Source organism: Acinonyx jubatus, chromosome C1, assembly GCF_027475565.1.
Source record: "Acinonyx jubatus isolate Ajub_Pintada_27869175 chromosome C1, VMU_Ajub_asm_v1.0, whole genome shotgun sequence".
Lineage (NCBI taxonomy): Eukaryota > Metazoa > Chordata > Mammalia > Carnivora > Felidae > Acinonyx > Acinonyx jubatus.
In genome coordinates this window covers 155,676,495-155,703,901 of record NC_069381.1, presented here as the reverse complement: position 1 = coordinate 155,703,901, position 27,407 = coordinate 155,676,495, and the positions used below count along the sequence as shown (strand labels likewise).

The 27,407-nt window shown below is 41.3% G+C and overlaps 1 protein-coding gene across 2 annotated transcripts in view; it reads left to right on the top strand.

The window, feature by feature from the left end:
• Nucleotides 1–291: 291 nt before the first annotated feature.
• The window catches only part of LRP2 (LDL receptor related protein 2), a 199,488-nt gene continuing 172,372 nt past the window's right edge, over nucleotides 292–27,407 (top strand). The window contains exon 1 of one of the 2 annotated variants that reach the window (XM_053215239.1): nucleotides 292–584. In XM_053215239.1, coding sequence (XP_053071214.1) covers nucleotides 506–584 — 79 coding nt within the window. In that variant the 5' untranslated portion in view covers nucleotides 292–505. The remainder of the gene's footprint in view (nucleotides 585–27,407) is intronic. The other variant, XM_027055548.2, reaches the window with a different exon arrangement.

Genomic DNA, 27,407 nt, shown 5'->3' with positions numbered 1-27,407 from the left:
GTGACTGTGGAGTACCGCACGCGTGTGCGACTTAGGAATGTGTGTGCCGGCGCGCGAGTGAGCGCGTGAGACTGTCAGTTTGTGTGACAGGAGTGTGGGCTACGGTGGGCGCGCGACCCTATGAAGTCGTGTGTGAGTGTGCGCGCGCGCGCGCGTGGGGTGTGCATGTGAGAGCGCACGTGTGTTCGAGTCCCTACTCCTCCCTACGCTGCGAAGTGCAGGGGGCGGGCCTGGCGGCAGGGGGCCTGCCCCGCTGGATTCCCGCATGCTAGTTCCGGGGCGGTCGGGTCTCAAGGGCTTTATGCACTGTCTGGAGGGTGGGGACTTGCGCGGGTAGAAAACAGGATGCCTCGGGCGCTGGGGCCGGCTTTCTGCCACTAGGAGCCCGCCGGGGTGCAGGCCTACGGGAGCGCTCGCGAGCAGAGGTGCCGCCGGTGCTGCGGACTACGCGCGCCCACCTCCCGGGGAAGGAACAGCGAGGCCGGGGCCCCGGACGGTCGCGGGGATGGAGCGCGGGGCGGCGGCGGTGGCGTGCACGCTGCTGCTGGCTTTCGCCGCCTGCCTGGCGCCGGCCAGTGGCCAAGGTAAGCGCCCGCTGGCCGGAATTCCGCGCAGAGCTCCGGACTTACCCGGCAGTGGCAGGGGTCGAGTCCGTGAGCGCACAGAGGGGACCGCGGCCGGGAGGGGCCCAGGGCAGGGCGGCGGCGTTGGAGCGGCTCCCGCCGGGGCGCTCAGGTTGCTCAGCGAGGGGCGAGCGCGAGCACCCCTCCTTCGCTCGCCAGGCAACCGAGCAGCCACAAACTTGAGAAAGCGGCTCCGCAGGTTTCGGTGACAGCGCACCCCACGGGGACCCCGTCTTTGTTCCCACGGGACTTTCTCCCGATCCTCTGGAAAGCACTCTGCAGTTGGAACCCGGAGAATGAGGTTCTCTCAGCCTGTGCGCAGTCTGTTCCCCCCACTTATTTATTCCCTGGGGGTGCTGAGCGGTCCTCGGAGCTGCTCAGTGCGCAGCTTTCCACCTGCAGCGCGCAGCCGGGGAGATCCCTTCGAGGGCTAGAGCACCCCCCCCCCTTCTTTTCCTCGGCGAAACTTGGTCCCGCTGTGACCCTCAAGAGACTGCATCTCGATGCAGATCATTTACGAGCCGAGATAAGGCAAAGAGGCGGGATTGGCGGAGAGAGCGGCTGATATACTGGAGCATTTTCTTGAAGGGTTTTCCTTTTCAACGGGGAGGTGGGGGCTTTTGTGTTGATGAATGGGGCCCCGTCTGCGCGGCCAGAGTTTTGAGGGCTCGAAAGCAAAAGTTTCTGGTATGAAGCGCTTTAAAATTCTCTCAAGTTGTCAGAATTTACGTTTTTATAGAAACAGAGGCAGAGAAAGAAAGGGAGGAAGCAGTGGAGAGAATGAAAACAGTAAGGGTGAAACACAGGGAAGACAAGTAGGGAGAAAAAGGGAGAGAAGGGAGAGGAGCAAACTTTGAAGACAGAGCAGCGAACGGAGTGGGGGGTGGGTGGGGGAGAGAGAGAAAGAGAGAGAGAAAGAGAAAGAGAGAAAGAGAGAGACCAGGGATGAATGGGAAGGGCGAGGAGGAGGCCGGGGAACCCGCGAGCTCTCTCCAGGCTTTGCGTTGCTAGGTAGCAGCCCAGAGCTGCGTGTGACCGACCACCAGACAGACAGAACGGACGCTGCTGCCTCCACAGGGACTAATCTGTCTGTGGGGATGGGAGAGTTCTCCCCCCACTTCTCTCCCCTCCTGCTCCTTCCTTCCCGTCGGACAACTTAATTGCCCTACAATGAAAATGAAACCCCTATTGTTGTAGGATTAGCCAAAGCAATAAATTGATTTCCCTGGATCACATATTGGGGTTGACGGGTGGGGACTGTAGAAGTCCCCATTTATGGCAGAGAGAGGGAAAAGCTTGTGGATGGGCCGTGGCATGTATTCAAATGGTTAATCTGCTTTCTTTCCTCAATTCTTAGCGTAAGCTCCTTAGAGGGAATCAACTAAATAATTATACAGCAACTCCTAGCAGTACCCATTTCAGACTTCCTGAGAAGTTTGGAAACGCCAACAAACCTCACTGGTTTGTAAAAATCTTTGGAGAGGGAGGGGAGGCGGGGAGAGACTGTTAATAATTCTTGCTTTGCACACCTTTTTCTCAGGGTTGGTAACACGGAAAGAGGATTTATTATTATCGTGGAGGGTTTGCCGCAGCTCTTAGGGTGATATACATCGTATGTCCTAAGTATAGCCATAGGATTACTGTATGTTCCTGTCAGTGCCTGGCAAAAGGAAATCTTGTCCGGATTCATCTGGGATACATCTGGATTGTTCCCATACAACCCAAACAGGTGTTTTCTCCTCTGGATTGATGGTTTAGTCACCAATAAGGTGTACTTAACTCTTTTTTTTTTTTAATTTTTAATGTTTATTTTTGAGAGAGAGAGAGAGAGAGAGTGAATGAAAGAGGGGCAGAGGGAGGGAGAGAGAGAGAGAGAGAGAGAGAGAGAGAGAGAGAGAGAGAGAGAGAGTTGGAGACACAGAATCCAAAGCAGGCTCCAGGCTCTGAGCTGTTAGCACAGAGCCTGCACAGAGCCCAAACGCGCCGAACTTACTCTTTTTGGTGGTTTAAATCCATCCATCTTCTCTGATAATATACAATAATATGTACAGTAATAATAGCATATCGTACACTTATACATGTGGCAGACCCTGTTCTAAGTGCTTTACACTAATTGACATTTAATTTTTATAATACTATAAATACTATAATGTTGACATTTAATCTTTATAATACCCCTTTGATGTAAGTACTCTTTCTATATCTGTTTTACTGATGGGAAATGGAGGCATGGGTCATTGAAGTTAACTTGCTGAAGGTCATACTGCTAGAAAATGGCAGAGCTGTGAGTCCAGAGGCTATAATTTAACTGCTATAGTGTGTGGCTCTCTCCTCTATTTCCCTGTCTCTTTTATTTTGTACTAAAAATGTCATGCTCCCTAAGTCACTACCCATGTATGAGGTTACTAAAGAATCTGAGTGGTATTTTACAAGTCTTTGCCACTTACGCATCATAACTCTGGATATTTTTTCAGAAATTCTTTTCAGGTTTCTATCACCTGACCTCTAGGTAACCTTCCTGTAAGGTTAAGGAGATTTCTAGATTCCTGTCCTATTGACTTATCAGGTGAAGTAAAGTATGACATTGTAAAGATCCTTATTTGAGCACACACTTTAGGTAAGATCTTCCTGCAAAGTTTGCATCATTAGAAATTGGAAAAGACCTGAGTATTTTATGGTTAGTCTTTAAAAAAAATTATAACACATCTGTAGCTAAAATTATTTGTATTTTCTTCATATTTTGTAGAATGCTGTTAAGTAATATTGGGAGAGCCTGAACTCTGGAGTCAGGCTGTCGGGGTTCTAGCAATGGCTTTACCACTTTCTAGCTGTGTGACATTGGGGAAGTCACTAAACTTTCATGGCTCAGATTGCTTATCTGCAAAATTGATATGATAAGAGAATCTACTCCATGACATTTCATTAACATAAAGAGATAAAAGTGCTGAATATGTAAGGCATATAGACAAAGATCGTAACTACAGCTATTATTATATTGACCAACACTAAAAGTAACATTTCTTTTTTTGTTTTCTATTCGTATTTCTAATTTCCAAGTGCACATAAGGAAGCCTTAGGCATTTTCAAGTAACATTTCTTTGAGGAATTCCCAGATCCCAGTATATGACTGAAAGTTTTTTTGAGAAAATGGTATTGGTCTTCAAGTTATATTCTTTCATTCAATAGAAGCTGGGTTATGCCTGTTATAGTTAGTATCAGCTTTATGACAATTACACTTTCAGGTGAAGTTTATGTATTTAAAAGGATTATGGGCCCAGTAACAAACAGGCAATATTTTGGTTCTGTCACATCTCTGATACTGCTGCTGCTTTAATTTCACAGCAGTTGGCTTCTTTTTCTCTGCTTGAAGTTCTTCCTAGCCAGTTTTTATAGTATAGGGCTTCTGCTCAAACTCCCTTCAGTCTTGTGCCTGTCCTGTTCTAGTAGAAAGTTAGACTTTTATAGATGGGGGAAACCTTAGCTATCAGCTGGTCTACTTGCATTATTTTATAGATAAGTAACTAAACCTGGAGGGAAGAAAGGGGGACTGACAGGAGGGAAAGGGAGGGGGTTAAGCCCTTAGCCTAAGGGCCTGTGGCCCAGGATAGAACCAGCTCTCCTCTTTGTGTCTTCCTAATTGATCATTTTTAATTTTTTTAAATATTTATTTATTTTTGAGACAGAGGGAGAGACAGAGTGTGAGCAGGGGAGGGACAGAGAGAGAGAGACACAGAATCCGAAGCAGGCTCCAGGCTCCAGGCTCCAGGCTCCGAGCTGTCAGCACAGAGCCCAACTTGGGGCTTGAACCCAAGAACCATGAGATCATGACCTGAGCCAAAGTCAGATGTCCAACTGACTGAGCCACCCAGGCGCCCCTAATTGATCATTTTTAGATATAGGGTGGGTCACATATCCCGGATCTAAGAGGAATCTCAAGTCTAAGAGTATAGGTTAATACAACCATGTGTCATGTCCAGCTTGGTTCAGAACTTATGCCATGTTAGTGCCCCACCTTTCAAAGACGATATTCTCTGGATCCATTTTTCAAAATCTTGGGCCATCGAAACGTGTTACTAAGGTTTATGGATTTCATAGTACAGAATAGGTATTTATTCTTAGTTGAAGGTAATTGTTAGGTCATTTTTTTTAAAGTTTATTTTTGCGAGAGGGAGGGAGAGAGGGAGAGAGAAGGTGAGCAGGGGAGGGCAGAGAGAGAGGGAGAGAGAATCCCAAGCAGGCTCCTCAGTGTCAGCACAGAGCCCTATGCAGGGCTCCGCAAACCAGCTGAGCCACCCAGGCACCCTTAGTGGCTACAAGTTTAAATGTTAGTCTAGATTCATATTTGTAAATGACAGAAATCTAAATTAAACTTCCTGGAGCCAAAAAAGGAAATTTATTCAATACATAATTGTAAAGATATAACTATTAGGTTGAACCATATGGGATTGCTGTTTTTCTAAGAAAGACTCAACCTAATATAAAATTTTATATTTTGCTCAACCCAATATAAAGTGGAGGCTCAGCCTATGTCAAGCTGATCTGGTTTCTCTATCTTCTGACTCTGAGAAGACTGTTCTCAATCATGTTCTTTAGTGTCTTAGGATGGCTGTCAGTGGCTCTTGGAGCCACGTTCTTTCTGGGAAAAAGCAAGAGTTTTTGTCTTGTCTTAAAAGTGTAAGTTGCCTCTTGGGCTCTGCTTAGGTCACAGACTCATTGCAGAACCAGTCATTGTACCTGGCATGAAATGTGCCCATGGCTTAGGCTTTGGGTCATATGCTTGGTTCCTGCAGTCATGGACTAAGGTCGACCATAGAGGGAAATTTGGATAGGGCTCCCAGGTGAACAGAGGCTGGGCTGCAAAAACCAAATCTGTCTAGGACACTTTATCAGGTAAAACCAGCTGATGCTATTTTTGTTTTATCCATGAAGACAGACTTAAAAGGCTGAAGAAATTTCTCAAGAGCAGTCAGTGCTGGAAAAACTCAATGAATTGAAGGGGGGAAACGTATTGGAAGTATTAAAGCAAAAGGGATGAAGTTTTATGTTCATGTGATCATGTTGCAATTTTAAGTTTAGGAGAACTGGAGAAAGAAGGACTTCTAGAAGATTTACTTGTAGCCTAAAGGCTTCTTATATGGAGCAGATCTTTGTGATGGATAGGAAAGTTCTGAAAAGTGAGCTGAGAGAGCAGAGTACAGGAGCTCTTGAGTCCATTATATGATTTCATTTTTCAGTGAATCCTACGTCCTTTCTCCTTTCCCAGCTAACTCTGCTTTCTTGCTTATATTTCTAAGACTTTGCTGCTTTTCCAGGCAGTAGGCCTTGGCTATGAGAATGGGGTGGAAAGAAAGAAGAGAGGAGGTTTGGAGACATTAAAATGCTTCTGTGGAGGGGTGCCTGGGTGGCTTATTCGGTTTAGCGTCAGACTCTTGTTTTCGGCTTAGGTCATGATCTTATGGTTTGTGTCGGGCTCTGTGCTGATCCTGCTTGGGATTCTCTCTCTCCCTTTCTCTCTGTCCCTCCCTCCTCTCCCCCCCACCCCAAATAAATAAATAAAAACATCTAATTAGAAAAAAAAAGCTTCTATGGAGACAATACATCCTGGTGCAAATCCAAGAGTCCTTAGCATTTAACCTAAGAACTTCTTCAATAATGGTAGAGCAGGTGTCTTTCACACCTCCCTGGATTGATTCGGAATGTCAAATATATGCGCTCTATGCCAATGGTTATTTAGCTGGTCTTTAAGTCTTTCTAAAGCATGTGCTGAGAAACTAGAAACATTATCATTCCAAAATTAAGATGGTTAACTTTTATATAAGGGTACTTCTGACTTAGTACAGTGCCAAAACCCAATGCAAGGAAATAAGAAGTCTCTCTAAGAAAGGTGACGGGTTACACAATGTGAAGTTTCATGATGAAAGCTCTATGCTTTTAGTCATTAGCCCTCAGGTCATGCCTGACCCCCAAGGTTATTGGGAACAGGGAGAAATGAATGAAAGGAGGAAATGTAATTACCATTCTGTGCATTGAAAAGTTAAGCCACTGTTACCATGGATACAATGGCTTGTTTATTGTCCAGATCTTGAGATCCAAGTTTGTAAGCAATACCAGAGGTCTTCTTTAAGTTTATGTACTATCGGTCAATAACACATGAAGATTCTTTCTTAGTAACTTTGAACAGAAGCCTTTACTCACTAATCTACTGATTGACATTAAATGAAAACCTGTCTACTTTTGACGTTCCTATAGGTGTTAAATGTGAACAAGGGGAAGAAGACAATAGCCACAGTTCTGTTATGCTAGACTTTCTTGGATTCTTATATAAAAACATCCTGTCCTATAGTGTCAGAGATTTGCTTGTCTCTTTGGGCCCAATTTTTGGTTTTTATTTCATTAGCAAGGAGAAGCTTTTTTGTGTAAAGGCTGAAAAAGCAAAATAATTTATTTCATTAGGGAAATCCTCAAAGTTGAACTGAAGAATGGAAGGGTTTTTTTAAAATATGAAATATATCAATCCTATGCACATTATAATCTCACTAAAGGAGAGGAGAAAATGCTAGCATGTGCTTCCACACTGGTTTAATTTTGACATGGGGAAGGAAGGGTGTGGAGGATACTTTTTGTTGCGAGAAACAAGAAACTGAAAACCCACCTCAAACCGGCTTAAACAATAAAGGGTATTTATTGGTTTGTGTAAGAAAATTCTGAGGCTGAGTGGGGTTCAGGTGAGGTGCAGTCAGGGCTCCAGTTCTCTTTCTTTGTGTTTTTCTTGACTCTACTCTCTTCTAGGTTTCAGCTTTGTTTTCAGTCCAGCTTCCCCTATTGTTATATTATAGCTGCCAGAGCAAATGGGGCTGCATGTTTTCTTGATCATATCTAGGGTGAATTCAACATTGAGAGTTTGCTTATGTTCTCAAAAGCACTATTTCACCACAACTTATAGAATGCTATAATTTTTAGGAACCCTAGATAGAAGTCAGCCAGTTCCCCTAACTTGGCATTATCATCAAAGTCACCTGGGGAGCTTTAAAAAGTGTATAGATTCTTAGGGCAAAAACCCAATCTTACTAAATCAGGAGTATGGGCATCTGTTTTTAAAGAGTTTCCAGTTGATTCTGAGGGTCAGACAATTTGGGAACAGCTGATCTAGGTAATCTCTCATTTTTAGTTTTGTAACTAAAGGTATACTAACATGCCACTGTAAATTCCTTCTAGCAGGCAGTTAAATACACTCTGTTAAATCCATACATTCTTTTGAATGGGGATGTTACAAGGTAGCTACAGTAAGAAGGAAAACTACTCTTTTATATCTAGTGCTGCCCCCATTTCTGGCCATCTCCTATCCTGCCTAACATGACCCTCCCTCCCTAGAGCTACTGTTTGTGTCTTAATTGTATTCTTTGCTCTGTCCCTGGACACAATTGAAGTCCTTCCTCCTCCTCTCAGAACCTTTGATTCTTTAAGCTGAGCAACTGTTGGATGGATCCTCTAATCCTTTCTTACCCAAATTAGGCAGATTTCTCTATAACCACTGTAATCTCTCTCCTCCAATTTATGTCAGAGCATCCCAACAGAGCCCACTGGCATCTAAAGCGGCCATCTATTCCATGGTTGGAATGGGAGTATTGGAAAACCTTGTAGCTCATTTCTTTTATAGCCTAGGCTCAATTCTTTGTAGACCCCACTGGGACTTAGAGTCCGTGATCCTACCACCTGTACACTGTCCCTCAAATCCCTTGTTTATTTACTTCCTCATCTTATATTGTTATGACCCTTCATTAACATTACTTCTTTGCCTATACCGCCAGCAGTCGGGCCCCCCTGTCCTGTTGTCTTGCTCTCTTGTGCTCTGCCAAAGCTCAGTCCTGGTTAAATCTAATGCTCCACATCTGCATTGCTGTAGCTAAATGTGGCAAGAGAAAACACAAAACTAGGTTGACTGATCTCATTATAAATGTGTGAAACTAATCTCAACCTCAAACCTGCTGTCTGGTGAGGCCATTCACTTTCCTACTTCCTTATATCTCCTCTTTCCTCAAACTTCCGACACCACCTGCTCAGATGACATTGCTTCTTATAAATGTGAAAATAGAAGCAATCAGAAGAGAACTCAACAAACTCCCATAACTCAGCCATCATCACCTGCATACATCCTGTCTGTATATTCTGTCTTCCCTCTGGCTACACTGGATGAACTTTCCATGCTCTTAAGTTCAAACAGTTCATTCATGTTCTACATTGAATTCTGTCTTAACCTCTCACTAATTGTCTACTCTCTTTCCCCACATGTCTGTTCCTATTTTCTCTGTTCCTCTTTATGGCAAAATTCCTTCCCAAATTTGTCTATACCCACTGTAATTTTTCTCCTCCAATTTTTCTCAAATCCATGCCTTTCAAGTTTTTGCTCCCACCCTTGGTGGATACTTCTTTTGCTAAGGTCACTAATGACCTCCATGCTATTAAATCCAATAATCCACTCTCAGCTCTTGTTTTATTTAACTATCAGAGGCATCTGACACTGTGTATCCTGCCTTCCTCCATGAAACACCTCATCTGGCTTCCAAGAAACCAAATTCTCCTGGTTTCCTTCTTCCTTGCTATTTTATTCCTGCCCATCTACCTGACTGACTACTTTTCATCTCTGTCTACGCTACGTCTTTGGAGACTCATCCTGTCTCATGGCTTTACCATCTATATGTTGACAACTTCCAAATTTGTGAATCTGATCCAAATCTAGACCAATACCATAACTCTGATCTTCTCTAATGCCCTAAACCTGCTTTCCACATAGGCTTTTCCATCTTAGTAAATGGCTGGACCATCCTTGCTCGGATTCCTTTTTCTTTTATATCTTACATTCAATCCATCAGAAAATCCCATTGTTTTAATCTTCAAAATGTATCTAGAATCCAATCACTTTTTACCATGTTTATTGCTACCACACTGATCCACATCATAGTCAGCTCTTACAGAGATTATTGCAATAGCTTCCTTACTGATCATTCTGTTTCCCTTTTGTCCCTCTTCTGTCTACTGTTGACACCTATTTAGAATATTAGTCAGATCATGTTACTACTGCTCAAAAGCTCCAATGGCTTCTGTCACACACAAGTTGAGTTGTCTAGAAACAGACACTAAGATGGAGTTTGGGGTAAAAGATGTTTATTAAGATCATTGCCCTTGAAGAGAAACGAGGAAGCAGGAATGGCAGAAGTTAAACACTCTGAAAAGGCCTCAGTCAACCTAGTGGGGAGCTCTGGAGCAAGACTTGACTGTGAGAGTGTTCTATGGCAGGCTGCAATGACCTTTTTTAGTTACTAGATGTGGCCTGCCCTCATAAGGGCATGACCTTGGGCAAGGTGCCTTTCTATAACTGAAGTGGACCCCAAAGGAGCTGAGTGAATGTAGAAAACCCTTTCTCCTCTCCCCCTCTCACAATGCTCTAGGCATGGTGATAATCCTTGCTTCCTCCCCGCATCCCCCCAACATAGTGTGTACCTTAAGGCTTTTAAATTTGCTTTCTCTCTGAGTGCTCTTCCCTCAAATTGTGCATGACTCACACTCCTTGCTTCCTATAGGTCTTTGCTCATAGGTCACCTTATCAGTGTGGTCTTCAGATTTTTCTTGATTAACTCTCTTCATTGCACTTATAACCATGTGACACAATGTATATAACTTATTTATTTATTTACTTTTGTCTTCCTTTCTTTAAGATGTCAGTTTCATGAGGGCAGGAATTTTTGTCTCCCTTGTTTATTGCTTTATACCTAGTATCTAGAATAGGGCTAAATAAATAAATATAAGTTGAACAAATGGATAAATGCCCCATGGACTCTAAAGCTAAGAAAGGACATTCAGCTCATCACCATGTCCCTGGTATTGCCAGCCTTTAATTCCCCCAGGCTCCATCAAAAACCCCATGGAGGGAATAAAAAATTGCTATCTCTATTAAAACAAGTGGCTTAGCAATGCTGTTTCTCTCCATTTGACTCTTCCCTTTCCTCCGCCTCGCTGACCCCCAACACTGATGATTCCCAATGCATTTGAGAGTAGCTGATCCTGCATCAGTCTCTTTAACCTTTCTAAGGTTAACTTAGACACTTGATTACCCTGTGAGAATCCCCTGTATATACAGAACGTGTCATCCTGCTATTTTTAGGACAGATTTGATACAGTAGCTTTTACAAAAAGATAAGTTTTTGACATTATGTTAGTGGACTGCCATTCTGCATTTAAACAACACAAAAGAAAGCTGTCTGAGGCCACAGCATGGTGAAAACAGACTTGATCACACAAAAGGGCCTCTTTGAAGAGGGGAGTGGTTTCCCAACTCAGGGAGGCGGCATGGACTATGGTGGAAAGAACATCACATGTCAAGCTGTGACATTCATCAGTCTTGTTCCTGATGAATGAAGGAAAAATGGGCTCAACCAAAGAAGGACCAGACTGCTGAAAAATGCCCATGACTGCTCGTCCTGTGGGCACAACCTTTCTCATTCCAGGTCCCATTCTTTTGAGGACTCTATGTACAACCATGACCAAATAGGTTAAAGGCAGAGGAATGGCTCAGTTACATGCATGAATGGGTAGTGAAGTTGCAAGAATGAGCTAAAATAATTATGGATAAATTTTTTGGGGTGCTTGCTACATGTCTGACACTATCCTAAGTGTTTTACAGGTATTAATTTACCCACTTCATTAACAATCTGAATTTATGGATAAAAGACCAAGGCAAAGACAGGTGCCCAAAGCCATCCAATTACTAAGTGGTGAAACCAAGATTGGAACCCAGAGCCCTTATTCTTACATATTGTCACTGTGGATAAGTAGGAGCAGGTAGAAGATAGTGCCTGTCTACACAGTCAAACAAAGCCTTATTTAATGGTTCATGTTATGTTACGGTGACCTCATTTCAGAGATTGTTAGCTTTGCAACCCAAATGTCAGATATTTTTGTGTGACTTTGGCAATCATTCATGTAATACATGTTGATCAAGACCTTATGCTCCCGGCATGATGTAACTAGTTATATCAAAGGATAGAGAGATTCCTGTGACATATGCCTGTCAAAATACCTTACTATTCAGAAGAGTACACTTCTATTTTAACCTACTTTTTACTCTATACTCCTTGGGTATCCATTGATTCTTGCTTGCTGGCTTCCTCCTGTACTACATTCCTTATCTGGCAGTATTCTCTTCTCTATAATTACATGTCTTTTCATTCAAAAGATGACACCCAATTGGAGAGTTCTACTCTAACTTCCTCTTAGGGATGACAGATTTTAAAAGGTTGTTGTTTAATATTGATGGAAAAATTCTTAATAAGCTCTCTTATTCAATATCCTAGAAGATAGTAATGAACAAGTGAGAGTGGAGTCTCTATATCTGAGGAGGCTGCTCTTTTTTTTTTATTAAAAATTTTTTTTAATGTTTTATTTATTTTTGAGAGAGAGAGAGAGAGAGAGAGAGAGAGAGAGAAAGAGAATGAGCAGGGGATGGGCAGAGACAGAGAGAGACACAGAATCCACATCAGGCTCCAGGCTCTGAGCTGTCCGGGAGCCTCTGAGCTGTCAGCACAGAGCCTGATGTGGGGCTCAAACTTGTGAACTGCAAGATCATGACCTGAGCCAAAGTCAGACACTTTAAAAAAAAATTTTTTTTAACGTTTATTCATTTTTGAGAGAGAGAGACAGAGCATGAGCGGGGAAGGGGCAGAGAGAGAGAGAGAGACACAGAATCTGAAGCAGGCTCCAGGTTCTGAGCTGTGAGCACAGAGCCCGACACGGAGCTCGACATGGGACTTGAACTCATGAACTGCGAGACCATGACCTGAGCCAGAGTCGGACGCTCAACTGACTGAGCCACCCAGGTGCCCCTATCAGACACATTAAAAAAAATTTTTTTTTTAAATGTTTGTTTATTTTGAGAGAGAGGGAGAGAAAGCACGAGCTGGGGAGGGACACAGAGAGAGGAAGACACAAAATCTGAGCAGGCTCCGGGCTCTGAACTGTCAGCACAAAACCTGACATGGGGCTTGAACTCATGAACCGTGAGATCACGACCTGAGCTGAAGTTGGACACTCAACCGGCTGAGCCACCCAGGTGCCCCTTGAGGAGACTGCTCTTGTAGAGATGTGGAAGGCATTTGCCTATGGGCTGGAGGTGCTAAAAGGTCTCTTGGCCCCCAGACGTCTCTCATCTTGGCCAAAGAGGTCTGCTTTGTCACCGTTAGAACCAGTTCTTAGGAGTAAGACATTGTTTCCTCCTGAAACTCTGTTTAAAAGGGTAGAAATGTTTACCCCTCTAGAGCAGAGGAGTTCGGTGAGATAGCCATGCAGGTAAAAGTTTGCTAGAGCAAGGTTCACTGAGAATGAGATCCAAAACTGGTATGGTTTGATGGGGGATGAAAGTAGGGAGGAAGCTGCCAGAGGTGACAGGTAGTCTTGAAAGGGAGTCAACTTCATCTCAATTGGGTTGCCTAAATCAGCATTTCTAGGAGAAAAAGGTCTTAGGATGATTTTACGGGGAATTTCTACTGTAAATCTGTCAAGTGGACTTCAAAGATAGAACTCCTTACCTTCTACTATGGCTCTGCTTCCTCAAGTTGGCTGTATTTGAAGTAGGATTGTTAAAACAACAGGAGAGGTTGACCTTAAAAGCAACAAAGTTGTAAGGCTCTATCAGTCATTCCTTAGGGATTCACCAGTGCCAAGTAAGTGGGAGAGGAGGCTTGTGGATTTAATGTACGTTGCAGTTATGATTTTTCTAGACCATAATGATGACTATTGATAGGTACTTCTGGTTTTGTTTTTAGCATGTAGTACATAAAAAGAATTTGCAAATGAATAAAGTAAAATGCACATATTTCTTAAGTCAATTGTTAAATGGTTGATTTTTTAAATGTTTTTTTAAATTTTTATTTTTGAGAGAGAGAGAGAAAGAAACTGCAAGTGGGAGAGGGTCAGATAGAGAGGGAGGCAGAGGATTCAGAGTGGGCTCTGTGCTGACAGCATAGAGCCCCACACAGGGCTTGAACTCACAGACTGAGCCATGAGATCATGACCTCACATGAAGTCTGATGCTTAATAAACTGAGCCACCCAAGCGCCCCCAATAAATGGTTAATTTTTGTGTACCAAAACTCTGAATTTTTTTTCCAGTTCACTTCTGCCACAAAAATTTACCTCTTCCCTAATATTTGGTGCAGTGAGGTGTTGAAAGAATTTGCAAAGTAATCATTGAAAGCCGAGATTCTGGTGAAAAACAAAATGCATGGTTTAAAAATTGAACATACTAACTGGAAGGCAGTGAAAGTTAGATGATTCTCACTGTAAATAATTAAACCCAGCAGTGAAGACAAGAGAAAACGTGGGACTTGAGCTCAGAGGGATACATCTTGTATTGAAGGCTTTCACTTCTCTGTAAGGGAAATCCTAGAGGTCTTTAATAGTTGTTGCCGATTGTGAATATGTGCAACAAAATCCCACCGTAATCCAGATTTATTTTTCAAACACTTTGCTGTGATGGAAGGAATGAGAAAAGGGCGGGAGGGGAATCAGGTTTTATCAAGACCCTTGCGCTCTTTCCCTTTAGCAAGTGTAAGCGTGATTTGTCACAGTGACCTGGGACTTTGGTTCCCTCCAGAGCCCTCTTGTACTGTGGGTGCTTTGGTAGATCAAAGACAATTGGCTTTATTTTATTTTTTTTCAGAGAAGCAGTGGGTCTACTAATTGAGAACTGGGTAGCCATGAGAGACATGGGTTATATTCCTTCTGATTGGTTTTCTTATGCCTTCCCACCCCCTTTTCATTGAGGTGGGGGGGCAGGTGATTTGTCTTAATTTTTCTGTCTTTAAAAAAGGGAATAAGGTTTCATAGTTTTTATGAATATTGGCATTATGAAGTGCTTTGTTTTATTTAAAAAATTAACACAGACTAAAATAGACTTTAGTGTACAGCTTGATCAGTTTTAATATGTGTATATATTTGTGTAACCACTACCACAGTCAAGATTAGAACAGCTCAGGGGTGCCTGGATGGCTCAGCCGGTTGGGCAGCCGACTTTTGGTTTCTGCTTGGGTCATGAACTCTGGTTCATGGGTTCGAGCCCCGAATCGGGCTCTGTGCTGATGGTGTGGAGTCTGCTTGGGATTCTCATTCTCCCTCTCTCTTTGCCCCTCCCCTGCTCGCTCTCCCTTTCAAAAAACAAACAAAAAAAGACAATTAAACCAAAAAAAATTAAAAGATTAGAACAGCTCAGTAATAACGTGCCCCTCACACCCATTCCCTCACACAATTTCTTTGTAGTCACACCCTCCAAATAAGTTCTCAAGTTATTTTTTTGAAAACTCACTTTCTTATGTGAAAGTCTCCATTGCCTTTCATTTGCTCATATTTACTTGAAAAGTGTTCCTAGCTCATTTTTTAAAGTAATTCAAAATGACATGGATGGTAGGGTTGCAAGGCTGCTCCTCCCTTATTATAAAAGAGGAAAAAACTCTGGAAAGATGGCAGCTCTTTCAGTATAGTTGTATAGGGGAACACACACACACACACACACACACACACACACACACACACACACCCCAAACTTGGCTTGTTGCTAGATTGGAATCTGCAAAGAAAACATGCTCAAGAAATCTCCCTTGAAGAGGGGGACAGAGGTTTATTTTTTATTTAACGATTTACCCCTTGACACCTGGGAAATGATTAGTTGATGTTTTCAAAGAAGATTAAGTCACTGTGGTTAATTAACTGTAGTAATCAGGTGACTTAAATCAATTAACTCCTTGTTAACAATTTCCATCAATTTTGTAAATAAATGACTAAATCAGTAAATTGTACTCTTGAGATTAAAGGGTATTTCCTGATTTATTTTATTGATGACAAATTAGAGATTTTCTCCTTCTCATCTCATTTCCTCCCTGCCAACCTTACTGTTACAAATGAGAACTCTCAAGGTAGCTATAGTTTGAAAGAACACACCAGGTTAAGTTTTAATATATGATTTTAAAGAAAAGTCAGGCTGAAGGACACCTTTGCTCTATCTTAGCAGATGTTGAAAGAATCACTTAGGGAAATGAAACTTAATGAGTAAGTGTGTACATAATAATATTAAGGGAGAATGTGAGTAGCAAATAAACTGACTGCAGGATAAGCCCTTACTATTAAGTTTTAAAAAATTTTATTTTCCTTCCTTTTTCTAAGTTAAAACTGAATGATGGCTATAATAAAATGAAACAGAATTTGGCTTTTAGCTAGAAATAACCTTTGATGGATATCTTAGGTGCTCTATTTAAAGGGAACTTATAAAAATAATTGGATTTATTGATTGTATTAGTCTGTAAAGCTTAACCGCATTTTAAAAATATCATATAAATATACAAAAAAATGTTGTTTTTAGAATTTTTTAATTGAAGCGTGCCTGGGTGGCTCAGTTAAGCACCTGACTTGGTTTCAGTTTAGGTCATGATCTCCCGTGTGGGATCCAGCCCCAAGTAGGGCGCTGCACTGACAATACAGAGACTACTTGGGACTGTCTCTCTCCCTCTCTCTCTGTCCCTCCCCTACTGATGCACTCTCTCTCTCTCTCTCAAAATGAGTAAATAAACATTCAAAAAAGAATCTCTATAATTGAAAATTCACTTCCCCACCTATAAGATTTTATTATGTCTTCATCTCCAATGAAACATATGAGATGGAACATTAAAAAATGATCTCCCATACCCTCAAATACGCCATTGCATTTCCTAGAAGACATGGAATATTCCAGGGATTTGCCCTGTATACCAGATGTTTTAAGGTTGTTTGGGATTGCTTCAAGAAGGAATATTTGGCATCTTGAATAACTTTTGAGGAATTAGTATGTATTTGCAAAAATTCTATGCTAAAATAAACCACATTTTATAAAGAGAAAATTCTTAAAGTTTCCTTGAATGTACAGAAAGTAGCCTAAATTGTGGGAATGCACTGAAGCCGGTGATATAAATTTAAATCTCTGGCTGCTAAGTAAAACTTTGGGCTCTTCCCGCTGCCCCTTCTCCACCTGCCCAAGGATCCTCAATCTCAAGGGTCTACCCTGGACATGGTTAACCTGTGGCCAAATCCTTTCTGGTGCTGGGACACTGCCTGGTGTTGGAGTTTGGAGACTTAGCTTGCTTACTTTCTAGATATGTGCCCCTGGGCCACTAGATCTCTCTGAGCTTCAGTTTCCTTGACCTATACAATGGGTGCTAGTAATTTCTACCCTGCAGGCTCCTGGGAATATTTAAAGGACACTGTGAACATGTAAGTTCTTGGCACTTGGTGAGCATTCAAGTAAACATTTGGCCCTACAGGGAACCTGGTGTTAAATCATTCATAGTTGACCAGCTCTTGGTTAGGTCAGTGCAGCAGAACAGCCACCATGCTGTGGTCTTTTGAAATAAAGGAACCACTTGTCAAATTCTCTATCCATAGAACTTGCTGGGGAAAAATATATGTTTTTTTTTTTTTTTTTTTTAAGGAGGTGAAACTATCAGACAAAGAAGAAACATTAGAAGACAGGCCTTATAATCTGCCTTTCTACTCCAAGAATTTTTGGTTCTTCACTTTTCAGGTCTTGAAAGCACAGATCCCAAAATGTAATGTTACAGAAGGTTTCAAACTTCTGAATGGATCCAGTATTTCCATTTCATGGGTTCTGTATATGTTTCCTAGAAACTTGATCCCATGCAGAGTTTACTGATGAGGTCTTTGTAACTGAGAATAACAATGATACTCTCTACTTAGCCCAATGAAGAACCTTGGGGCTAAGTAGAGTTGGGTGTGTCCCCTGGTCAAGGAGAAGGATTTCTAGGGGGAAGAGTATATTTGAAGATGAACGCTTGGCTTTGTGAGAGGTTTTAGGCAGAATGTGTAAGAATCACAATGATGTGTTTTTTCTTTTGTGGTAGTGTCTTTTTGTTGCATGAAACTAGAGCAAGGTCAGTGAGGGATGTTCAAGGTCAGTTCAAGGGGGTGAGAAAGCTATCAGCGAATCTAGTTTGGGTTAATAATCTGAATATTATCATTAATGTATTTATTCCACAAACATTTACTGAGATCCTATTGTGCCTAGAAGTGGAGACACGGAGGGATAAGACGTGTAAATAAACACTTGTGAGAGGTGCTATAGCAGAGGTTTGGGAACACAGGAAAGGATTGAAGTCAAGTAAGACCTGAGGGGGCCAAGAGCCAAGAAGACCATAAAGATGGCTGGGTTTGAACTGAGTCTTCAGGAGGGTGTGCCAGCAGGAGATGGAGTTGGAAGAGTGGAGTCTGGTGACACTGTGGAGGACTTTGTCTGTCAAGAAGTTTGGTGCCTTTGAAGAAATGTAAGGAGGGAAGTGCAACAATCAGACTTTTGTTTTGTAAAGATAATGCTTGCTGCAATGAGGGAAAGCAGATCAACCAGTTAAGTTAGAGGAGCCACAGATGATGAGGGTGGAACCAAACCTGTGGACCTGCAGGTGATAAGAAATGTAGAGAGTCACCATGGGATAGAGAGAAAGCTTTTATTTGTGGCTTTTTGGGGATAATTCATGTTATTTGTTTTATAAGTTGATATGCTTATTTATGGGAGTATTAGACATATCTTTTCAGTGTACATCCATGTTATATACATTTATAACTACTTGATAGTATTTTCTTGAATCCTTTGTTTTAAACACTTCTACCTCATTGACCATCTAGGCATGGTGTGTGATGTCTTCTGTGGTTTATCTCACTGACTCCTAGTTGGTACAGCTCACATAAGAGGCATCTAGAAATGTGTAGGCTTTTTTTGGGGGGGGAGGGCGTTGTCATAATGCCTGAGTGTCACTGCTAGGCGTTGAGAGGAGGGATGCTACACTAGCTGCAATCAATATACAGGACAGTTCTATACTACAAGGAGCTGTCTAGTCCCAAATGCCAATAGTATTTCTGTTGAGGGTCCATCTTGGTTGACAGGGAGTGAAGGAAGGAATAATACTACTAATAAGAACTGACATTTTACTGAAACTTACTATATGCCTATGATATAGTCACCATAGTTATAGTGTTCAATCCTTGTGTCAGTTTGGGGAGGTTCTATCCCCATTTTAAAAATGAGCACACTGAGGCAGAGTAGGAGGACTGGCTCTGGGTCTTGCATGCTTAATTAACTCTAATACCGACTGAACCATCCAAGCGCCCAATTCTTTAACTTTTATTGAATACATACTCAGTTTAATACAATAGATTGATCAATTACAAGAGGACAATGAGAAATACATTTGCATGGTGTGCTTATACTTTATTAAATATCTCAGAATACATCTCTTGGAGACATTTCATCCAGTTTAGTAGAATATTAGCAAAGTATCACCTCCAAGTATTTTTTAAAGTATGGAAAATGATCACATTTATTGATTAGGAGAAACTCTTACTTGATGGCAAAACAGTTGGTGCTCTATAGATGTCTTGTGAATTGAATTGACTCTGTAGAGGCACTAAGTGGTTTTAGAGGGTGCTATGATCTTGAAAATTTGGTTTTTACTTCATGTAAAAGGGAATCTGCCTCAAGCACTCAAGGTCTTTGTAATTTGAAGGCATGTGTCAGTGATACAGGATGAAAAATGTGTTTCTTTCTTGGACATGCCTTACACTTTCTGGCCTCTGCCAGTTCCAGTTTGTTTCCTCTGCCAGAAATACCCATCCCTCAGATCTGTGTATTGGGGATTATGCGCTCCTTTCTCCACAGGGCCTTTCTCGATTTCCACTCAATGTTATCTAAACCTCTCTTACCGCACTTATCATCATACCATGAAGTATAATTATTTATGTATGTATTTTATGTCCTCTAGAATAGGACCACTAATGCTGAGTTATGCCTACCTCCCCTGGTATCCTGTGTCTGGAACAAAGCCATGTGGAAGCAGGAGCTTGAGAAATATTTGTTTTGGTAGATATTTAAAAGAACCACATGAATGTAGTAAAGCAACTCCATCACCTAGGAGAGGTGATAGGACTGTTGTTGCAGAGAGGATTTTGTTTGGCTTGACCAGGATAAACATTTGTTTTTCTAACCAGCAGTAGAAGGCTGGCTTGGTACTCCTGTGACACCTGTCTTCCTGCTCCACCATACTCTGGTGGTGGCATCCATCCCTAAGGTCACCTCATTGTCCGAAATAGCTGCTTTAGCCACAGCCATCACTGCTCCGTGCCAGGTAATGGAAATGGAGGAGGAAAAGGAAGAGTGTGCCTTCTGTCTTTAAAAAGACTTCCCAGAAGTCCTGTACAACACTTCTGCTTGCATTTCATCTCCTTGATTATGACTTAATCCCATGACCACACTTAGCTGAAGTCTGGGAAATGTAGCCTTTCAGCTGAAGACCTGTTCACCTGAATAAAATTGAGATTCTCTTTCTGAATAGGAAGGGGGAATGAATATTGGGGTAGGCTACTTTGGTCTTGGCCATAGATGGCCAGGTAACACTGGGCATTTGTTCAGTGTTGAGGATCACATTTTGAGAGAGACAGAGACCATTTGAAATGAATTTGGAGGAGAGAAACAAGGATGGTGAGAGAACTGGAGGCTATGTTATGGGAAAAAGGCTGGAAAAACTAGAGCTTCTTGGGGAGGTAAGAGGGAACAAATGGCTGGCTTTCCCCAGATATTTGAAGGACCATCATGTGGAAGAAGGATAAGCCTATTTTAAATGGTTCTGAGGGATAGGAAGGAAATTGTTGGTGCATAGCATGCACCAATGGAATGTTGGAATTCTACTTTAAGGTCTCTTTTAACCTTTGACCTTTTGTAGTAGAGCTATATTACTGTATATATGTCTGTGAGTCTCTGATTTTAAGGTTAGAAATACTGCTTGTTCCCTGGTTTCTTTATATCAAAATCAACCCCCCACCCCCTTAAAAAATATTTTTGAGAGAGAGAGAGAGAAAAAGAGAGAGAGCTCAAGCAGGGGAGGTAGGGAGAGAGAGAGAGAGAGAGAGAGAGAGAGAGAGAGAGAGAGAGAATCCCAAGGAGGCTCTGTGCTGTCAGCACAGAGCCTGACTTAGGGCTCAGGCTCACAAACTGCAATATCATGACCTGAGCCGAAATCAAGAGTTGGAAGCTTAAACCAACTAAGCCACTCAGCTGCTCCTAGAATCCCCCTTTCTTTCTTTCTTTCTTTTTTTTCTTAAAGTTTTTTTTAATGTTTATTCATTTTTGAGAGAGAGAGAGAGAGAAAGAGCACAAGCAGGGGAGGGTCAGAGAGAGAGGGAGGCACAGAATCTGAAGCAGGCTTCAGGCTCTGAGTTGTCAACACAGAGCTCGATGTGGGTCTTGAACCCACCAACTGCGAGATCATGACCTGAGCCGAAGTTGGACGCCCAACCGACTGAGCCACCCAGGTGCCCCGAATCTTTTCTTAATGGTTGTTTTAATGGTGATACAGTCAGCAGTTTACATTTTGCAAAGCACAGGAATTTCCTCTGGCCAGATGTGGCCTCGGTTTCCTTCATGCTTGGCTTTCTTCAAAATGTCGTGGAGTAAGAAACAATTTCCACACTTAGGGTGTAGTGAGAATTCTTAGGTTGTAAACACTTAATATGAAGGTTTAGTAACTTCATATTTTTTTAACTCAGTAATTCAATAAATACTGTCACTCTCAACTTCTTTGGACTGAGATATCTATGTACTAAACAATTTAAATACCCGTAAAATGTAATTGTTTAAATGTCTTAAAAACAGCTATTATCAACAAAAAAATAAGCTTTCAGAGAGTTTATTTCACTAAGTAGTAATGTATTTTTGAAAGTGCATAGAGTAGACACATGCCTGAAAACTTGCCTATCTTTGTGAATTAAGTTCTACTCTTCTAGTTCAGTTTTATTTTGAATGCAGATATATTTTTCTCTTCTAAACTTCAGATATAAGAAACAGTTAAAGAGAGAATATAATTAAAAATTTTTTTCCTTTAATGTTTATTTTGAGAGAGAGAGAGAGACAGAGTGCAAGTGGGGGAGGGGCAGACAGAGAGGGAGACACAGAATCTGAAGCAGGCTCCAGGTTCTGAGCTATCAGCACAGAGCCTGACGCAGGACTTGAATTCACTGCAAGATCATGACCTGAGCCGAAGTTCGATGCTTAACCAACTGTGCTACTCAGGTGCCCTGAGAGAGAATATAGTTTAAGATGAAACTGATAATTTAGTAATAAGGTATTATTCAAATTTCAGTATTAAATCAACTTTTTTTGGGGAAAGAAGCTATCATAAGTTAATGTAAAAAGATTTTCAAACTATGTTGCAATTATGAATATGGAAATGCTAGAGTATGAACAAATGTGTATGAAACAAACTAAAATTCAAAGGGAGACAATATATAAAGGACCAGAAAACACTTGTCTAAAATATTGATAATAACTAACATTTGTTGAACACTTAGTCATGTGCCAGGCTTATACTCCTTTTTCTATCTTCATATTAACCTCATAAGTAAGAGCTCTTATTATCCCATCTAAAAAGATGAGGAAACTGAGGCGTAGAAATTAAATAACATACCCGCCATAGTGTTATTAAAGCAAGAGCTGGGGTCTGAATCTATCTAGCCTGTAGGACTCCAGGGGCTGGCTTCTGGGAAATTACTTGGCTTTTGAACAGTCAGTCTTCCCTTCCTCCCTCCTTTTTTAGAGTAGTATATCAAGCACATTGCTGGCTGGTTATTCAGACTTTGTGTTTTAATCTTCAACAGAAAAGCTGTTGGCTTTTAGACATACTGGGCTGATTGGAAGAAGGGAAATACAGACTATTACATTTGCTATGCATTCCTAGAGTTGCTCTTTGATCAGCAAGCTTTGATCAGCATTCCTTGATCAGCAAGCTTTGTAACACTGGGTGGGCCTCCTTGTGTGTACCTGTATGTGTCTACAGGCGTATGTACGTGTAGATTCCATATTGGGTGGAATTGGTAAATCTTGCACTTCTAGTGGAAGGAGTTCTTTGAGTTACAAATAAAGTAAGGGGTTTCAGTTTACAAAAGAACCCAAATAATAGTATTTCAGTAAATCATCTTCATTTGTTATTTGGGTCTCTCTAGGCCTTTGGAGTCATTGCTTTTGCAATATTTCTTTAGTGCCTTTCTCTTCAGCCCAGAGTAATCTAAGACACGTTCACTGATGCAGAGATGACACCAAATTCTCCCGGGAAGTCCTTTGAGTGTGTTTTAATTGGGCTGTGCTTTTATGGAAAAGTGCTGTCTCACTGCTGATGAGGTTTTGGCACCAGCAAAGATGGCCTTGTACAGGTACCACCACCTATGTGGAGTCCTGATAAGATACTCTGTCCCCCTAAAATCTGCCCCGCCAAGCTGGTGAAGAAGGTATTTGTGCATTAGAGAATACCTAAATGCCACCATCAGAAAATTCATTCCTTTGCAGAAGGACTCCCTATTTTCTGCTGTAAATGCAAATACCCAAGGAAGGGCTTTAAAAACCACTTAAACTTTGCTGTTAATAAGTCACTGGGAACAGATTTTGGGGGTCAGGGGTGAGAGCCATGAAAGCTGTAGCCACATTATGGGGATCCAAGGGACAGAGAAGAAAAGGATTTTCAGACAGGGGTGTGGGGAAATGAAGCGGAGGTGGGACCATTTAACTAGATAAGGCCCTAATTGCCTCATTCCTGGACTATCAGAAGAGCCTTTTAAGTTTAAGTTGCTTTTCCCTTCTTCGTAACTTTACCCACCAAACTTAGTGAAGTGTTGAGTGCTCTTAGTGAGCATAGCCCTGCTCGGGGAAGAACTGGCTTCACTTAAGTTTCTGGCAGGACTTGGGGGTGGTTATACTGGTTTGCTTAAGGAGAGCCAAACTGTGGCCTTGTTCTCTTCACAAAGGTGTCCTGCCAGTTGTTGTTCTCCCTTCTTAAGAACACTCAGATGAACGGTCTGCCGGAGCTTCAGTCCATGTTTGTTGGAATTTGGAGCCTCTGCTCTGTGAGGGTGGAGAATACTTAGGAAGGCGGTAAGGCCTCAAGGAAGCCTAAGGCTGGGGTCATGTCGCTGGGATATTTTACTCTTCTTCTTGGAGGGATTGGATGTCCGAGTTTCATAAAGCCTTTCTCATTCAGCTAGAAGCGAACAACTTTGTCATCTCGAGTTTTCCTTTGAATATATTGTAAAGGCATGATCACACATGATTTTAGTCAAAAAATGCTTGCATTTTGTAGCATTTTTCTATAATATAGGAGAAAGTTTAGAGAACTAGGATAATGAATATCTTAATACTTGTAGGAAGAATTTGAAATACCATTCTTTTGAACCTAGGACGTGGAGCATTTCTGAACTTTCTAAATGGAACGATTTTTAGCTTAGTTTCACTTGATTAAAATCCTGAATTTCTTGGGATGCCTGGGTGGCTCAGTTGGTTGAGTGTCCAACTCTTGATTTCTGCTCAAATCATGGTCTCACAGTTTGTGGGTTTGAACCCCGCATCGGGTTCTGCTCTGACAGCATGGGGCCTGCTTGGGATTCTCTCTCCCCTTCTTTCTGCCCCTCCCTCTTACCCTCTCTCTCAAAAAATAAATAACTTTTAAAATCCTGAATTTATTTATGACCTTCATTTCTTTATGTCCATATAGAGGCACACACTGAGGTCAATAGGAAAACTTGGGAGTTCATTGTATAGTGTAATAATGACTCAAGGCTCATTCTGGGAAAACCTTTATATGTATCATCAAGTGTGTGTGTGTGTGTGTGTGTGTGTGTGTGTGTGTGTGTTGAAATTATACACTTAACAGTATTCCACATATAAACTCCAGAGGATCGCCTAAAGAGAGTGATTTTAAAATAGATGAAATAATAAAAAATGGTCATTGTGGGAAAACAGAAAGATGCATAAAGAAAAGGGAAACTGGTGGCAGCCTTGGTTTTGGGTCTAGCTTGACCTTTGTTTCCTAGAATAAATCTTGATTTTCAGTCTTGCCCTTGACTCCAGACTTGGCTATTGGATACTTTGTTCTTGGGCTGGAGGCAAAGCAACCACCTTGCTCTCAGTGCTGAGTGAGCTTCCTGGAAGCAAGGTGGTGCAGGGTTGGGAGGTTTTCTCTCAATGAGAACAAACAGCTCTTATCTGGTGGAGGTATTGATACTGGAGTATTTTATTACCTAGACTGTTACAATGTTAGAATTGGATGACAGGTGGGAGTACCCAGGAGGGAACGAGCCTTCCTGGAAGGACTGTTTCTAGCATTGTGCTGGTGTTTTACAGTTCTCTTCAGTCCTCACTTGAACCTGATGTTGTAGGTCAGAAAATTTGTAGGTTAAGGAAACTGCGTATCAGAGTTCATTAAATTTTTTTTTAAAAAACGTTTATTTTGAGAGAGTGAGCAGGGGAGGGGCAGAAAGAGGGAGAGAGAGAATCCTAAGCAGGCTCTGCAACTGTCATCACAAAGCCCAATGAGGGGCTCGAACACACAAACCGAGAGTGATCATGACCTGAGCTGAAATCAAGAGTTGGATGCTTAATCAGTTGAGCCACGCTGGTGCCCCATGTATTAGAGTTTAAATCCAGGTCCCCCAAGCTAAGTCAGTTAAGCAACAAATATTTATTGAGTGAAGAGTCAATTGTTAGTAAGGCAAATAGTTCCTACCCTCATGGAACTTAGAATGATGTAGGGACAGTCAGTGCTATTGCAAGGGTTGAAACCCATGTGTTCTAGTATTTTCTCTATTAGTATCTTGTTTTAGCTCTTTTTTGTAAAATCTGAATTTGTTACTAAATTTAATTAAAAATTTCTTCAATTATTGCAATACCTAAGGACTCATTCTGAATATCAGCACATTCATTCAATATCTAATTTACAACTGTAACCATAGATACCCAATTTCCAGAATTGAGACAGCCAACTAAAAATTCTTGTTTTTGACCAAATCCTTCATGTCAGTTTATTTTTTGGTTGCCTTTTTAAGAAGTGCAATATAGACAATATTCCAGTAAGAGATGGTTTTAATTATTTGTGTCAACAAAGGTTTTATTGTGTGTACTTTCTAGTATAGTTTATTACTGGAATCATTACTTTTTTCCAGCATTGAAATTCTAAGGTTTTATTTTAATGCATGGTTAAAAGTTTAAATTTATAATGATAAGTTTTTTACTATCATTATTTATTGTGTTTATAGTACAGATTAGGTAAAATCTTAGGAAATGCACTCCACATTGTTTTTCCTGCTTCTGACAATCACCACAGATAAACTTATAATTTTATTTAAGCTGTTCTTAATATTAGGACACTAAAAATTCACCATATGTAATCAGAAACCCACACCCCATTTTATCACACACAGGTATCAGTTGGAGACAATATAGTATTGTTGATTCTGTGTCAATAAGCTATTGAGTTATTTCGAGTCATGGTAATCACATTATAACACAAAGTGATGACATTTATAGAGACTGGAAGTGATTTGGAGACCTATAAATGCTCTTCAGCACAGGCATAACAAACCCGGGCCAAGGGACTCTTACTATAACAGATAACCAGCTGGCAAGGCATGTCCTAAAGTTATTTTTGCTCAATCTGTTAAGATCAGTACAGCAGAGAAGACAAGAAATTCATTCAAACGTGAAAGTCTTTGCAAATATAACAGATCCTATTTTATAAATTCCCAAGTTAACAAAGGCAGCCCTACCTTTGACTCTGTATAAGGAAACCAAAATCATGATTATGTTAGCAAATTGCTTATAATAAAAAATTATAGCTTTTGATTTGTGGAATCAGATGTTCTTATAGCCTTTTGGGGGGGGTGCAGAGTACTTTTTCCACTCTAGAGTAGTGCTGGATATAAACACGGGATCCCATCCTTTAGTGAATAAGCAGAGAATAATCTGAACATATAAATAGGCTCCCAAGGATTTGAGGTTGACTTCTTCCAGTCTGTCTGTTGTCTCATGCCAGGTCAGTATGGAAGATGACTGTTGAAATGTTAATTAGATCAGAAGAAACAGTGCCTCTAAACAGTGGCATCCATTATCAAAGTTCAGAAATCACCAAGATTTCAAGCCTTTATCATCTTTTGGAAATAATCTTGGCCATACACACACACACACACACACACACACACACACACACAAATTTTTTTAGACTTTTCTTTTTAAGTTTATTTATTATTTATTTTGAGAGAATGAGAGTGAGAGTGGGGGAGGGGCAGGGAGAGAGGATGAGAGAGAGAATCCCAAGCAGGCTCTGCACTGTCAGCACAGAGCCCTATATGGGGCTCCAACCTACGAACCATGAAATCATGACCTGAGCCCAAAATCAGATGCTTAACCAACTGAGCCACCCAGGTGCCCCTCATCCATATATTCTAATGGATTATATATTGTTTATTTATTGAATGTCATCTGGGTACTAGCAGGTACTGTACTAGGCACTAGGATTACAGAAGTATTTAGTCCCGCCCTTAGGAGCTCGCAGTTTAGAATTATGCTTTGTTCGTGGTAGAATCGTAATTGAATCCTGCCACCTTACCATTTAATCTTCCTTTGGTCACTCGATCTCATCTACTTCCTCTGTTCTTTACTTTTCATATATCAGGTCACGGTGGGAGAATTTTGAGCTTCTGTGTATAAAATTCTTTCTGAACTATAACTTGTCACTAGAAGGGAAAAAATACAAAACAAATGTGTAAAACAACAAAAATTGGTTAATTTTTAAAGAAAGATAATGACACCATACATTTTTATTAAAAATAATGATGTCAGTTTATCAGATGATTAATTATCAGTACTTATTCCCAAGAACAGGTTTTT